The 14,636-nt window shown below is 36.2% G+C and overlaps 2 protein-coding genes across 3 annotated transcripts; one reads left to right on the top strand and one right to left on the bottom strand.

Moving 5' to 3' along the window:
- The first annotated feature begins 218 nt into the window (after nucleotides 1–218).
- On the top strand, nucleotides 219–7,016 carry enoph1 (enolase-phosphatase 1). The gene is made up of 6 exons (XM_042509888.2): nucleotides 219–566; nucleotides 2,435–2,536; nucleotides 3,740–3,942; nucleotides 4,807–4,939; nucleotides 5,125–5,248; nucleotides 6,143–7,016. The coding sequence occupies exons 1-6, from the start codon at nucleotides 483–485 to the stop codon at nucleotides 6,280–6,282; spliced, it is 786 nt and encodes a 261-aa protein (XP_042365822.2). The 5' UTR covers nucleotides 219–482; the 3' UTR covers nucleotides 6,283–7,016.
- Nucleotides 3,786–12,999, bottom strand: tmem150c (transmembrane protein 150C). 2 transcript variants are annotated; one of them, XM_088071424.1, is made up of 9 exons: nucleotides 12,731–12,999; nucleotides 12,323–12,406; nucleotides 10,907–10,960; nucleotides 10,794–10,826; nucleotides 10,625–10,692; nucleotides 9,218–9,345; nucleotides 8,969–9,146; nucleotides 7,925–8,180; nucleotides 3,786–3,923 (listed from the first exon to the last, which is right to left on the bottom strand). In XM_088071424.1, exons 2-8 carry the CDS (start codon nucleotides 12,394–12,396, stop codon nucleotides 7,972–7,974), a joined length of 744 nt encoding a protein of 247 aa, XP_087927550.1. In that variant the 5' UTR covers nucleotides 12,397–12,406; nucleotides 12,731–12,999; the 3' UTR covers nucleotides 3,786–3,923; nucleotides 7,925–7,971. The 2 variants fall into 2 exon arrangements, with proteins under 2 accessions (XP_087927550.1, XP_042365823.2); XM_042509889.2 differs by lacking the exon at nucleotides 3,786–3,923 and having other exon boundaries at nucleotides 7,377–8,180; nucleotides 12,731–12,998.
- Nucleotides 13,000–14,636: the final 1,637 nt, after the last annotated feature.

Raw genomic sequence — 14,636 nt, 5'->3', positions numbered from 1 at the left:
ATTTATTGTTTATTTATTGATGTAATGGCCACGTGTGTTTCTGTGAAAAAATTTATTAAAATAAATACATTTTTAAAAAATTTAAAAAATTAAAAAAAAAAATCAGCTTCTTCTTCGTGCGTTTCTGTGGAAAAGTTTATTAAAATAAAGACATTTAAAATAATAAATTCAGCATCTTCTTCTTCGTGTGTTTCCGTCAGACGCGCTCAGCAGCGCCCCCTCCGCCGCTGAGGTCGCGCTGCAGCTGAGACCATGTGAGCTGCTCTCGGCTCCTTCAGTCTCTGTTAGCTGCTGGGAGGTGATGGCACAGCTGAGCTAGCGGACAACATCCATCCAGGTGGTCCATCACTGCGCGCGCGGATAACCTTCAGTCTGCTTCACCTGTCCTCGAGTCAGTTATTCACCGAAAACCAGCGCGCGGCGTTTCCCTGTAACACTGTGGCGGAGCTGCTAATTACAAGCTAACGTCAGCTAACTGAAAAATGGCCACTGTTTCAATTCCTGCTGGTACCAGTGCACTCTTACTGGATATCGAAGGGACAACAACACCGATCACATTTGTAAAGGTGAGTTATTTTACACAAATGCGATATTTTCAGCATATTAGTTTCATTTTCGTCCAGTTACTAAGCGTTTATAACGGCAATGCTAACAGATGTCACCAGTAGCAGCCCAGCTAAACCAGTTTAGCTTGACGGTGTTTGACCATTGTGCAGTTTAACGATACTTTCCTTTTGCTTTTTATATATTTTCTATGCCGTCTACTTTCTTTTTGCTTTATATAACTATCTCGCTTAAAATTTAATTAGTTAGTATAGGTAATTGTCGTAATATTTAGCCATTACCCGATAAAAACAGACCATATGCTACCTGTATGGAGTCAGATTTGTGTCAAAATTTCATTTAATATATTTAAGTAATTCCCAAAATAATGAAAAGCATTTATGTATGTATTTTTAACATTTACATCTTTAGAATAAATATTTGTGCTAATTGATAGGAAAAAAAAGGCCATGTGTATGGAGTAAAATTTGTGTCAATATTCCATCGAATATTTTTAATTAATTTGCAAAATAGTGAAAAGCATTTATGTATATATTTTTAACATTGACAACTTTCAAAGAAATATTTGTGCTAGCTGATAAATATAGACCATGTCCTATGCGTATGGAGATAGATTTGTGTCAACATATCTTTGAATATATGTATTTAATTAATTTATAAATAATAAAATCATTTCTTGATATTTTGCTAACATTTACAACTTTTGAACAAATATTTGTGCTCTCTACTTGTCAAAATACACGGTCACTATCTGATTAAAACCATATGATACCTTTATAGAGATAGATTGGTGTCATTAAATCTGTGAATACATTAAATGAAATTACAAATAAATTAAAAGCATATATGTAAATATGTTTTTAACATTTTATACATTTGGACTAGTTACTTGTTGAAATATTTAGTCACTACTTGGTAAAAGCAGATCATGTGCTAGTTTTATGGAAATAAATTTGAGTCAATATATAATTGGAATGCATTTAATTAATTTACATATTAATAAAAAGCATTTTTAAAAATAGATTTCTAACATTTACAACTATGGAACAAATATTTCGGATAGCTAATTGTCAGAATATTTAGAAAAACAGAGCATATGCCACGTATCTAGAGATTAGGTTTTGTCAATATACCCGGGAATACATTTAAATAATTTACAAATAAATGAAAAACGTTTATGAATATAATTTTAACATTTACATTTAACTTTTGATCAAATATTAGAGAATACAGTTTTACTTGTGAGTCTTAATTCTCGGCTTGCTGACTTGCATTTTTTATGCACTCTGAGTCTTTTTGTTTATTTTTTAAATTTTGTTTATGTATTTGCAGAATACCTTTGTGAGTTTACAATTTGTTTTATATTTACAGATGACACATTAACGCACAGACTGTCGATCTGTTCACGCAAATAATTTCGAGACAAATCTATCTCCATACATGGAGTTGTCTTTTTTTCTGTTTTTTAGTTTTTATTTATTTTTTATTATTTATTAATTTATTTATTTGACAAATTTCCAACCTATAATTCAAGTTCACATCAACATCTAAGTCATAAAAAATGGGAATTTCTGACTTTTAAATAATCTAACATATTTGACTTTGAGCTTTTATAATATGGAAGGGCCTGAAAAAAGTGTAATAATAAAACCAAAATTCAGTAATATAATGTTACATTTTTTAGTATTTTTTAAAAAAACTCAGGAGACCAACACACAGCTGTTACGAGTTAGCAGATGATTGTAATCATCCAGATGTTACTTCGTCCCATATGGCCTGAGTGCAGCGTAACAGCGATGCATTACATTATTTATTGTTCTCTGTCAGGAGAAAACGCCCAGTGATCCACTTTGTGGTTTTTTTTTTGCAGGATATCTTATTTCCGTACATCAGGGAGCATCTGGAGGAGTATTTGTCCAATCACTGGGAGGAGGACGAGTGCAAACAAGATGTTCACCTCCTGAAGAAACAGGTAACGGGTCACAAGCTTTCAAGATTTAATCAAATTTAAGAGACAATCTCTTTCTGTCGACAGCTCAGTGAGTTCGGAGGGTGAACTTTGACCTTTGCTGTGCATGTCACTGTATTAGTGCTGCAACCATTGATCTGTTTAAGTCCATTATTTTCTTTTTAAGTCCAGTAATCACTGTAAATCACTGAATCCTTAAAAAGTCTGAAAATATAACTAATTAATTAAAAAAAAGCCCTTAATTGGTATTAAAATGTCTTAAGTTAGTCTTGCAGAAGTTTTAAAAATGACACGGCAAGAAGGATTTTGTTTAAAAAAAAAAAAGGAAAATAAAACTTTTCTAAATCTCAAGATGATTGGTAACATTTTTTTCTTTTTTAAAAAATAATAAATATATATAACTGAATGACTTTTCAATAAATGGCACAAAATGTGTTATAAAAGTGTTTTATGTTAGGAAAATATTTGGGCAAAATTGTCCCCATCCCTAAATGACTGATTCATTTTTTCCTTCAGTTTTGGTCAAATCCAATCCAAATTTAAAATAAACGGTAAAATCCTTAAATCTGACAAGCTTTAAGATGTAGTAACGCTGTTAATAATGTGATCCATAAAATGTCAAAATAGTAAAAATAACATAATATCATAATTTCCAAAATTCATGATGGCATATTCATATTTCTTATTTTGTGTGACCAACAGTCCGAACTTAAAAGAGATTTGGTTTATTATCATATAATATTAAGAAAATCAGCAAATATTCACATTTGAGAAAGGAGAGTTTTGGCATTTTTGCGCAAAAAAAAGATTATATATATAGTATTGCAAACAATTTAAACAATTTTTTTTTTTTTTTTTACATATAATGGATTTAAACTGATGGTAATTTCTCTATTTACATTTGATTTCCCTTAAAATTGGGGAAACATATGTGTAAAAGGGATCAGTTGATTTAGGTCTTAAATTGTTTTAATTTTGATAAAAAAATGTAAACTTGAAGCACATTTGTGCGAAAAATAAAAATCTTATTTTCTTATATATATATATATATATATATATATATAAAATAAATAATAAATTAATATATTAATATTATAATATATATAATAAATAAATGTGATACAAAACATCGTAAAAAAGCATGCAGTGTTCGAGTTTTCACTCGATGTTCCCGTAATAAAAGACAAAGCTTGCCTGTCGCCGCAGATCGAAGAGGACGTGAGACAGAACCGGTCGGGCCCCGTGCACGCCGTGGACCAGACGGTCCACACGGACGAGGAGAAGGCCATTAGGGAAGTGGTGGATAATGTGCTGTGGCAGATGGCGGCAGACAGGAAGTCCACGGCGCTCAAACAGCTGCAGGGTCACATGTGGAGGGCGGCGTACGCTTCTGGGAGAATCAAAGGCGAGTAAGTACGCCGATCAGTTTCCTCATTTCAAAATTCAGTCGACGCTCTGATCCAACAGGGAGCGAATGTATTAGGATTTCAGGACATTTTCAAGATTTGAGCTCATTTCTTGGATTTTATGACGTTTCTTGGATTTTGGAGGTTTTTCAGATTTGCTCACATTTCTCAGATTTAAGGGCATTTTTTCTGATTTTAGCACATTTCTCAGATTTAAGGGGATTTATCTGATTTCAGGACATTTTTAAGATTTGAGCACTTTTCTTGGATTTTATGATGTTTCTTGGATTTTTTGAGGTTTTTCAGATTTGCTCACATTTCTCAGATTTAAGGGCATTTTTTCTGATTTTAGCACATTTCTTAGATTTAAGGATGTTTCTAGGATTTTACAGCGTTTCTTGGATTTTAGGACATATCTCAGATTTTTGGATCTTTTCGGATTTCAGGACATTTCTCAGAGTTTAGGACACTTCTGTAGGACTTTTCTAGGATTTTTGGACATTTTCAAGATTTGAGGACGTCTGGCATTTTTAGGATATTTTTTTTTTTACATTTTTAGGACGTTGCCAGGATTTTAGGACATTTTTAACATTAGTGGACATTTCCAGGATTTTAAGACATTTATGGATTTTAGGACATTGGACCTCTGTGGGGGATCCTCCACTGGCACTTTTTTAAAATTATTTTTATGCAGTTGTACGCACTCTGGCACCTTATATATACACTAAAAGTACAAAAACAATGTCCAGAATCTCTTTATTTTTTATTGTGAATTAGGAACTGTTCTGGGGCCACTGGATTTTTGCCCGTGGCTCGTGAGTTGAGTATCACTGATTTATCTTTTGCTTTTGTGCTCGTTGTAAACAGGGTCTATCAGGACGTAATTCCAGCCATCAAAAGATGGAGAGGACAGGGACTAAAAGTGTACATTTACTCCTCTGGAAGTGTGGAGGCACAGAAACTTCTGTTTGGATACTCTGTGGAGGGAGACGTTTTAGATGTAAGTACAGCCGCCTCTCTCATTATATATTTAATAATCATCACTACATTAAAATTAGTTTCACGTAATTATCTTCACCAGTTTTCTGTTTTTTATGTCTTAATTGATTAAAGGCGACAGTAAAGTCGTGCTGTTAATGTTATTAATATTATGGCTAATGAGACGTTCTTTTTTAATCGTTTCAGTTATTAGACGGTCACTTTGACACTAATATAGGAGCGAAAGTGGAGAGCAAAAGCTACGAGAGGATTGCAGAGAGGATCGGCTGTCAACCAGAGGAGATCACATTCTTGACCGACGTCACTCGAGGTGAGCATGTTAACAGTTAATTAGCAAATATTAGATGGCAAACTTTGGATCTGCGATGAATCAGCACGTCATCATACAGCCTGCAGCCCGGAGCAAACGTCACAAAACCGCCAGTCTTTGTTAAAGCTGCCCTGTGGGATTTTCTCTGTTTACGTGGACACATTTGATGTGACTCAACAAAACACCTCGTGTTTACTCTGCAGATCTGATAAACAATGCACTTCAGCCTCCGAAAAACGCCTGCTTTTCTTCAAGTTTGAAACTTTGGTTGTTGGCTGATTCACACTGGACGTGAAAACCAAACATTAACTTTTTCTCCTCATCTTTATGCATTTATGACGTCAAGTCGGTAACTCCTGTTATAAAATAACATTATCAGTGTTAATATACTCGCCCGGCATGTTTCATAGTTCAAAGTTTGCTTGCTGCAGCCGCTAATCAATGCATAAACTAAAATATACAGCTGCTAAAAGTATATGAAAGCTACTAGGAACAAAAAAACGAAATATATATATTTACTACCAACACGCTTTCCACGCTTTCCACCACTCCTGCTGCCCTGAAACGTCACGCAAATGTCACAACTCGAGTATCACTGAAATTTCCCACTCGTAATTACGACTTTAGAGGTTCGCTCATGTGCTCGTAAGTACGTGAAGGCAGCACACGCTGCAATGCTTTCATTTCAAAATGACGTTTTAAAACGAAAATGTCTTCTTCTTTCCTGCCCGTGTTGGCGCATCAGTGATTTTCTCAAAACATCACCGCCAGTGTTTGATATGTGTGTTAAATCACGTGCAGTACGCGTAATGAATGTAAGCTCATGTAGCTTTGCTTTCAGGCTCTGTAAACGTGGAGTTAAATTTATAATTTCATCCGTATTTGTCGTTGCAGAGGCTAAAGCTGCGGAGGAAGCGGGCGTGAACGTGGTGGTGGTGGTGCGGCCCGGAAACATGGAGCTGACGGACGACGAGAGGGCCCACTATAACCTCGTCAAGTCCTTTAGTCAACTTGAACTGACGGGACGCGCTTAACGCAGAGCGCGGAGGACGACGGGGAGAACTTCTGATTTCATAACGACCTCTTCTCCTCTTTGCCCCCCCTCCTTCTCCTCCCTCCTTTTTGCAACTCTTAATGTTTTTTTTGTTCCACGTTGACAGCTGAAGAGTTGTAGGAGAAGCGGTAAGAAGTCAGTGTATCAGGACGCCTTTCTCACGTTTGGAAACAGATCTTCGGAGCGTCGCTCTCACTGGACCGTTCGATCGAGCGGGAACAGAAAAGCGGCAGATAAGAAAGGAAACTGCACACCTGTGAAGTTACTTTTCACCTTTTAGATGAACCGCATCCGGTCGCCGAAAACTCCAAAAACTTTCAAACTGTATGTGTCGTATTTGTAAACACGTTCCATCCATTTTCTCCCGCCACACACACACACACACACACACACACACACACACACACACACACACACACACGTTTTCGAAGTTTTATCCAACGATCGAACCGTTTAACGTCGTAATGTTTTAGAAAGTAGAGCTGCAGTTTAGTGGTGCTGCTGACAGGAAGTCCTCATTTCAAACTTTGTCTTAAATTAGTCTCCCTCAGCAGGCGAATGGTGTCTATTTAAATGTGCCATCCTCGTAACGTTGGTGTCGGAAAGTTACCCTAGGAATCGCCAAAAAATGATGATTTCTGTGTGTGAAATATAATCGGTTGTTCAGGAAATGATAATTGGAAAACTTGCTTCCAATAAATGCCTTGTCTCACACTGAAGTCTCCCTCAGTCCAAATCTTTACGTTCAATTATCTTTAAAATATAAAATAAAAGACTGTTAATCTAAAAGAGTCAATGAGTCCCAAAAAAGCTCAATTGTCCGAACTGGTTTTGAACCACAAAGATATTAGTTTTGTTTTGTCAGTTAAGATAATTTAAACATGATTGACTCAACACTAAAAAACCTGAATTCAGCCTTTAAAATACATTTTTTAAACTGCAGAATTTCATTTCCCCCCAAATTAAAGCTGTTTCCAGTTTTTATGCTCAGCTGGCTTCATCTTCCCAAAAACAATGTCCCAGTAAGTCTGAATAATCCACGATAATAATTCATCAAGACAGTTTTCACCCCTCTGAAGAAACGATGTAATAGATGCAGTTTTTTACACAATTTTAAAAGAAAATTTTGCATTTTTTTTCTGATACTGATGCATTTAAATCATAACATCTGTATATTCATGCAAGGCTCCTAAAACTCTAAAATATTTGACAAGTTACAAAAATAATCTGTTATTTAGGATATTTTAAAACAAGTAATTAATTAAAACAAAAAATGCTGCTGTATGTTTTAATGGTACTGATAGTGTACTGTGCATACTTATACTGTACATTTACATGATAACATCTATAAATTCATACAAGTCCCTAAAAAAACATTTAAAAAGTTACAAAAATAACTCATAACTTTGATGTGTTTTAAAGGAGTGTTCAAACTGTTAAGAATAAATTCACTAACTGAAAACTGATTAATAAACTGAGCAGATTTGTTCTTTTCAAATTGTTGCAGATAAAAAAACATAAAATGAAAACATGCATACGTGTAGAGGTGATAACGTGTAACTAACGGTAACAGTGGAGCAAACGATGGTGAAGGAACAAAAGCATTTAAACTCTGCTGATACCTGCGGTTGGACCTGAGGATGTTTAAACTGAGGACAGAGGGACGTCCCTAAAGCTGGTCCGGCTGGTACCGGGACGGTTCAGAGGCGGTCTCCAGCTGGCTCACCGGACGCCCGGAGGCGTCCGTGCACACGATGTTAAAGCGGCTGTGACGAAACTCGATGCCAAAAGTGGCGAGGAAGATGAGGAAGAGCATGACGAGCGCCCACTGGCTCTGAGCCGCCTGCATGTAGCGACGCTGACCCAACATGGAGAAGTCTGCAGCGGCTGAGCTCAGGATGAAAATGAGGGATTATAGAGCATAAAACAAAACGTGGCAACCTCCGAGTTTCTATCCCGAATCACAACCTGCACGAAGTTTAACGTGAGATTCACTTAAAATCACTCCGACCTGAGAGCAGAGCATCCAAGTTCAAATTACAAAATGAGTCGATCAAGAGTTAAATCTGCGGTAAAACCGAGTTACATTAGATTTAAGAATTTCTTAGTTCCACTAGGAATTAAATTTAAGACCAGTTTTACAACAACCAAAATTAACTTAATTAATCAATATATATCTATATTATATATATCTATACATATTTATATTATTTAAATATTTATTGTAACAGAAAAAACACTTTTTGGTGATGTTCATGCAAGGAGAGTTTGGCAGATTTTTATATATTTAAAATAATAATAAAAAATGTATTTTGAATAAAAAATAACTATAAATATTAATAATAATAGATTAATGTTACAATGCAATGTCAGAAGAAAATCCCTATTTTCAATATTTGAGCATTTTTAAGACTTATAAAATATTTATTTAAGACATTTTAATACCAGTTAAGGCTGTATTTTTAGATAAATAAATTTAATCCTTTTTAAGGATCTGTGGGAAACCTGGACCTTGCCTTTATACAACCTAACAGCATTAACTCAAATATATAAAGTAGTCCTCGCAGTCTCTCACAGGTTTCTGTGGCAGGATATTACAAACGTTTAACCAGTCTTACTCTTTTTAATAAAATGCTCTGACTCTCTGCAGCTGAGTGAAAGGATACAGACTATCATGCAGACAGTGATGGATCCAGACAACAGGAAGCGGATGAAGCCGACCTTCCTGCCCTCGCTCTGCAGATTAACCGTCAGGGTGATGTAGGACTGCACCCAGCAGAACGACGCTCCCAGTCCAAACGTCACAAAGGTGCCCAAATTGTGGATCATCTCCTCAGTTAGTACCTGAAACCAAAATCTATTAATCAACTCAGATAAACTGATGAGTGCAGGTGTCTGTCAGCGGGGAAAGTTACCTGAAAGTTTCCTATGAGCGTCATCCCAAAGCAGCCGACAGAAAACGCGATCAGGCTGCCGACGTTGATCCACTGTTTGTCCATTCTGTGTTTCACCTGAAGGTACCTGAGGACGGCAATAATCAGCCCTGTAACAGAGAATGAAAGAATGAGACGGACGTGAGGCCACAGTGACCTTTGACCACCAAAATCTAATCAGTTCATCATGAAGTCAAAATGGACGTTTGTGCCAAATTTGAAAAAAATCCCTCAAGTCGTTCTTGAGATATCGTGTTCACAAGGATTATACAACACAAGGTCACAGTGACTTTTGACCACCAAAATCTAATCAGTTCATCATAAAGTCAAAATGGACGTTTGTGCCAAATTTGAAAAAAATCCCTCAAGTAGTTCTTGAGATATCGTGTTCACAAGGATGATACAACGCAAGGTCACAGTGACCTTTGATCACCAAAATCTAATCAGTTAATTGTTGAGTCCAAGCAAATGTTTGTGCCAAATTTGATAAAATTCTCAAGGTGTTTGTGAGATATTGTGTTCATGAGAATGAGATGGATCCAAAGTCACCATAATTGATGACCACCAAAATCTGATCAATTCATTTTTGAGTCTCAATAAGTCTAAAATCTAATCAGTTCATCATCAATCATCAGTACAAGTTGATGTTTGTGCCAAATAAAAAAAACCTCAAGATGTTCTTGAGATATCATATTTACACGAATGAGACAAATGCAAGGTCACAATGACCTTGACCTTCAACCTATGACCACCAAACTCTAATCAGTTCATCATTAAGTCAAAGTGGACATTTGTGCCAAATTTGAAAAAAATCCCTCAAGGTGTTTGTGACATATTGTGTTCATAAGAATGAGATGAATGCAAAGTCACTGTAACCTTGACCTAACATCGATGAACGCCAAAATCTAATCAATTGATTTTTTAGTCTAAATAAACATTTTTGCCAAATTTCACAGTGACCTTGACCAAAATCAAAAATCTAATCAGTTCTTGATCAATCATCAGTTAGTACAAGTGAACATTTGTGCCAAATAATAAAAAACCTCAAGATGTTCTTGAGATATCATATTTACAAGAATGAGACAAATGCAAGGTGACAATGACCTTGACCTTCGACCTATGACCACCAAAATGTAAAGACTTCATCCTTGAGTCAAAGTGAATGTTTGTGCCACATTGGAAGAAATTCCCTCAAGGCATTCTTGAGATATGTTTACGCAAATAGGATGAAAGGACGGACAACCCGAAAACATGATGCCTCCGGTCTCGCCTATCTGCAGCACAGAGGCATAAAAGTTTTTAAAAATGGACCGTTGGCTTTATTCAACTTATGGCACAAACATGTATGCACATAATCATAAAAAATATCAATATATTGCTCTGTCTCACCCACAAACGCAGCAATGTTCATGACCTCGCTGAAGATGCAGCTGGCTGGTGGAAAGTTGCCTGCAAGACTGAAAAGACGAAACATTTCATGTTTGTTGCTCTAAAATAAATTCTGTTATTATTTACAACAACACCTACGCTTTTATTATGAAAGGACATGAGCGTGTACCTGATGAAGGGATAATAGGATCCATTTCTTCTCCTGAAAATAAATAAAAATAACATTAATCCACCAGTAAAAGAGTTCAAAAGTCAATATTATCTGTATTGTTGAATTCTTACTTGTATTTTGAGCCCAGAGGTATTATCTTCTCTTCAGCGACAGCTATAAAATATCTGTGATAATGCATAAAAACACAGGAATAAAGAGCTTAATATAAACTTAAACGAGTTACGTTTGAACGCAGCATGTGTGACAGACATGGAGGGAATATCAAACTGGACAAAGACATATAAAAGGCCTCAAACTGTCCCACATAGACACGAGATATCTTTACTTCTTTGTAGTGTTTTTGTATTTTTTGTATTTTCTCGTCTCTTTATAGCCGTGATACTCAACCTACAGCCCGTAGGCCAAATCTGGTCCCCTAAACCATTTTCTAATTCACAATAATAATAAATTAATTCACACTGGGAATTGTTTTTGTACTTTCAGTGTACACAAGGTGCCAGAGTGCGTAAAAAACATCATAAAAGAGCTTATTTATCAAAAAATGTGCTGGTAGAGGATCCCCGGACAGAGGTCCTAGCTAAGACCCTAATGTCCTAAAATTCTAGAAACATCCTAATATATCCTCGAAATGTCCTAAAATCTTTAAAATGTCCTAAAGTTCCTAAATCCCAGAAAGATTTTTAAGTCCTACAAATGATCTGAAATCCTAGAAATGCCCTTAAAGCCTAGAAACCTCCTAAAATCCTACAAATAATGTGAAATCTGTAGATGTCTAAAAGCCTAGAGACATCCTAAAGTCCTAAAATATCCTAAAATCTTAGAAACACCGTAAGATCTTAGAAACGTGCTAAAATACTACAAATGATCTGAAATCCTTAAAATGTCCTTAAATTCTAAAAATGTCCTGATGTCCTAGAAACATCCGAAAGTCATAGAAATGCCTTAAAAGCCTAAAAATGTCCTAAAAGCTTAGAAACCTCCCAAAATCCTACAGATGTCTAAAAGCCTGGGGTGCTTGGTGGCTCAGTGGGCACCCCATGTACAGACACCGTGTCCTCGCTGCAGCAGCCGCGGGTTCGATTCCAGCCTCAGCCCTTTGCTTGCATGTCACCCCCTCAAAAAATCTTTAAAAAAAAATGTCCTTAAAGCCTAGAGACATCCTAAAGTCAGAAATGTCCTTGAATACTGGAAACATCCTAAAGTCCTAAAATATCCTAAGATCTTAGAGACGTGTTGAAATAATCTGAAATCCTAAATATGTCCTAAAATCCTAAAAACGTCCTGAAGTCCTAGAAACATCCTAAAGTCCTAGAAATGTCCTAAAATCCTAAAAACGTCCTAAATTGTAGGAATATCTTCCGTCCCAAAGTCATATTCATGTACTAAACTTTAAAAATGCCCTAAAACCTTAGAAACATCCTGAAACCCTGGAAACGTGTACTGGGCTGCTGCGACTGGCCCCGGGCCTCCTGACATTTTGCAAAAGTGTCCCCAAAATCAAATCAAGCGCAGTGTCTCTGACTCACACCAGCCAGAGTCCAGCAGCGATGATCAGAGAGTAGACTGGAGGAAGAAGAGCCCACAGACTGCAGCTCCACATGTTGATTTCCCTGAAAAAAAAACCTTTTTAATATGTTTTAATTTAGTATGGCAGACAGCGGGAACATTATATAACACATTTAAAAAAGATAAACGCGCTACATTAACATTACAGCCAGGTTTCACCCTAACTTTATCATACAGTATGCTTCTTTTTATTTTGTTATATGTGTACTCTTATAAATAATAAATAAAAATGAAACTCAATGACAGAACAGGAAGTGAGCATCAAAACACTTTCACATTTTAACATTCAGGGTAAAAACTGGTTATTCTGGCTCCTCTGTAAACACAATTTAACTGTTTTTAAACTGTGGATCAAACTGCCGCCATACCTGTCCTGTCCTGTCCGCCCCGGGGCTGATGTGGCTCCGGTCCCGCCGCCGCTCCGGGGCTCCGGGGCTCCGGTACCGAGGGCGTAGTCGGTAAATACCGTAGTTTACATTAACGTGCACATTATCTGTATCTGTGGCCGGTGATTAATGTCGGTAACAGCTCCCTCACACACCGGTGAGTGTGTGTTAGTGTCGTCGTGGTCTCGTGCTGCAGGTATCAGTCACATCAAATTTGGCAGCACACGTTTTCCGGTTTGGGAGTGCGTCGTTTCAAAATAAAAGCGTGGAATTGTTTATAAATAATGGGATGCAGTATTCTCTTAAAGATGGTAGAAAATAAAATGAAATAAGATAAATACAGTTAAATAAATATAAATGCAATTAAAGAAATAAAATAAATTAAAATAAAATGTCATGAAATTAAATAAAATATAAAATTCTAATCTGATACACATAGGGTTAAAGTAGTAATTAGATCTTTTATTTAACTAAAAGTGGCAGTTATAGTTATTTTACATATATATTGTATTGAATGAAATGAAATGAAAAATAAAGTAAAAATAAAATGAAAAAAATAAGATCAGACAATAAGTATAAAATAAAATGAAATAAATAAAACAAAAAAATGCAATAAAAATTAAATGACTTAAAAATAAAAACAAAAATGTAATAAAATCAAGTAATATATCATTTAAAATTCTAATGGGATGCACGTAGGGGTGGAAGAAGTAATCAGATCTTTTATTGATGAAAATACTCCAAGTAAAAGACGCTTGTCCTGGTAAGAGTCACGGGGCGGCTTGAGCCTGTCCCAGCTTTCAGTGGACCTACAGTAAAATGTAATTTTGCATGTTCCACCTACTGCCATCATCCAGCGATTCTGCACAGCCACTGAAGAGGAGTGAGCCAATAATCCACAGCAACCTGATCAACTCTGTGTGAGGAGATGTGTCACACTGCGTGAGGCAACGGACCTTCACAACAGACACTGACTGATTCTTTGGGGTATCTATTCGTGACCAAAATGTATTACTTTAGCACTAGTCATGTGAAATAATACATGTCTTTTTTCAGGGTAAAACTGCACATTTCAGGTCTTTGTTGTGACCGTAACACAGCAAACCTGTGCAGAAATCATGCTGCTTAATCAGCATTTTAATAAGTCACACATTAAAGGGAGATGTGCTCACTAACACTGATTTTAACACAAAATTTGACAGAAATATGTCTATTGAGTGCAAAAAACATCTTATCTTGAACATAAACCTGTGAAAAATGGAAGCAAAATAAAAAATGTTGCTTTATCTCTTGTTCAGTGTGATCTCTGTCTGCATTGGTGGAAAGTAACTAAGTAAATATTGGGCAGCAACACTTTAACAGCAAATCCGCCCGAGGGTTTCCAGACAGGTTCATCCGGCCACGTTACACACAGATGACTTTTATACACACAAGAATTATTAGTTCACTTTGAAGCTGCGTTTTGTGAGTTACACAAAAGCTGTTTGTATTTATTTATTCTTCTTTGTACTGTTTCTTTGAATAAAGAGGGACATGCTGCACTATTTATGGTTTACAGACTATAAAAAAGCAGCAAGCAAACATTTTTTAAAGACCAAACTGAAATATTTTAACTACTTTTGAATAGATTGCCATAAAACTACATAATTTAATAAATAAAGTCGTCTGGCTGTCTGGAAAAGGCTTTGAAACAGCATTTAAACGCACTTTTGGAGGGAAAATGACATTAGCCTTTTGATAATATAATGAAACATTTGCGTCAGCGTACATCCTTTGCTCAACCTAACGCTTCTTCATGGAGATATTTTGACATGTCACAGTACAAGAAGCACAGGTATAAACCATGAAATTAACGATGGCTGCAGGCTCGCGGTCACACTGAGACATC

Source organism: Plectropomus leopardus, chromosome 20 (genome assembly GCF_026936395.1).
Source record: "Plectropomus leopardus strain MGB_pleo_1.0 chromosome 20, ASM2693639v1, whole genome shotgun sequence".
NCBI lineage: Eukaryota > Metazoa > Chordata > Actinopteri > Perciformes > Serranidae > Plectropomus > Plectropomus leopardus.
The sequence above is the reverse complement of the archived record's forward strand: the minus strand, read 5'-3'. Positions and strand labels throughout refer to the sequence as shown.

Bases quoted from the DNA above. Each gene is read 5' to 3' on its own strand.
- enoph1 (XM_042509888.2), top strand. From the start codon at position 483: ATGGCCACTGTTTCAATTCCTGCTGGTACCAGTGCACTCTTACTGGAT. The intron at 2,537-3,739 runs GTAACGGGTCAC...CTGTCGCCGCAG, and splicing joins TTCACCTCCTGAAGAAACAG to ATCGAAGAGGACGTGAGACA. The intron at 4,940-5,124 runs GTAAGTACAGCC...TAATCGTTTCAG, and splicing joins TGGAGGGAGACGTTTTAGAT to TTATTAGACGGTCACTTTGA.
- tmem150c (XM_088071424.1), bottom strand. From the start codon at position 12,396: ATGTGGAGCTGCAGTCTGTGGGCTCTTCTTCCTCCAGTCTACTCTCTG. The intron at 9,346-10,624 runs GTGAGACAGAGC...TCTCTGTTACAG, and splicing joins GAACATTGCTGCGTTTGTGG to GGCTGATTATTGCCGTCCTC. The intron at 8,181-8,968 runs GTATCCTTTCAC...CAGCCGCTGCAG, and splicing joins CACTGTCTGCATGATAGTCT to ACTTCTCCATGTTGGGTCAG.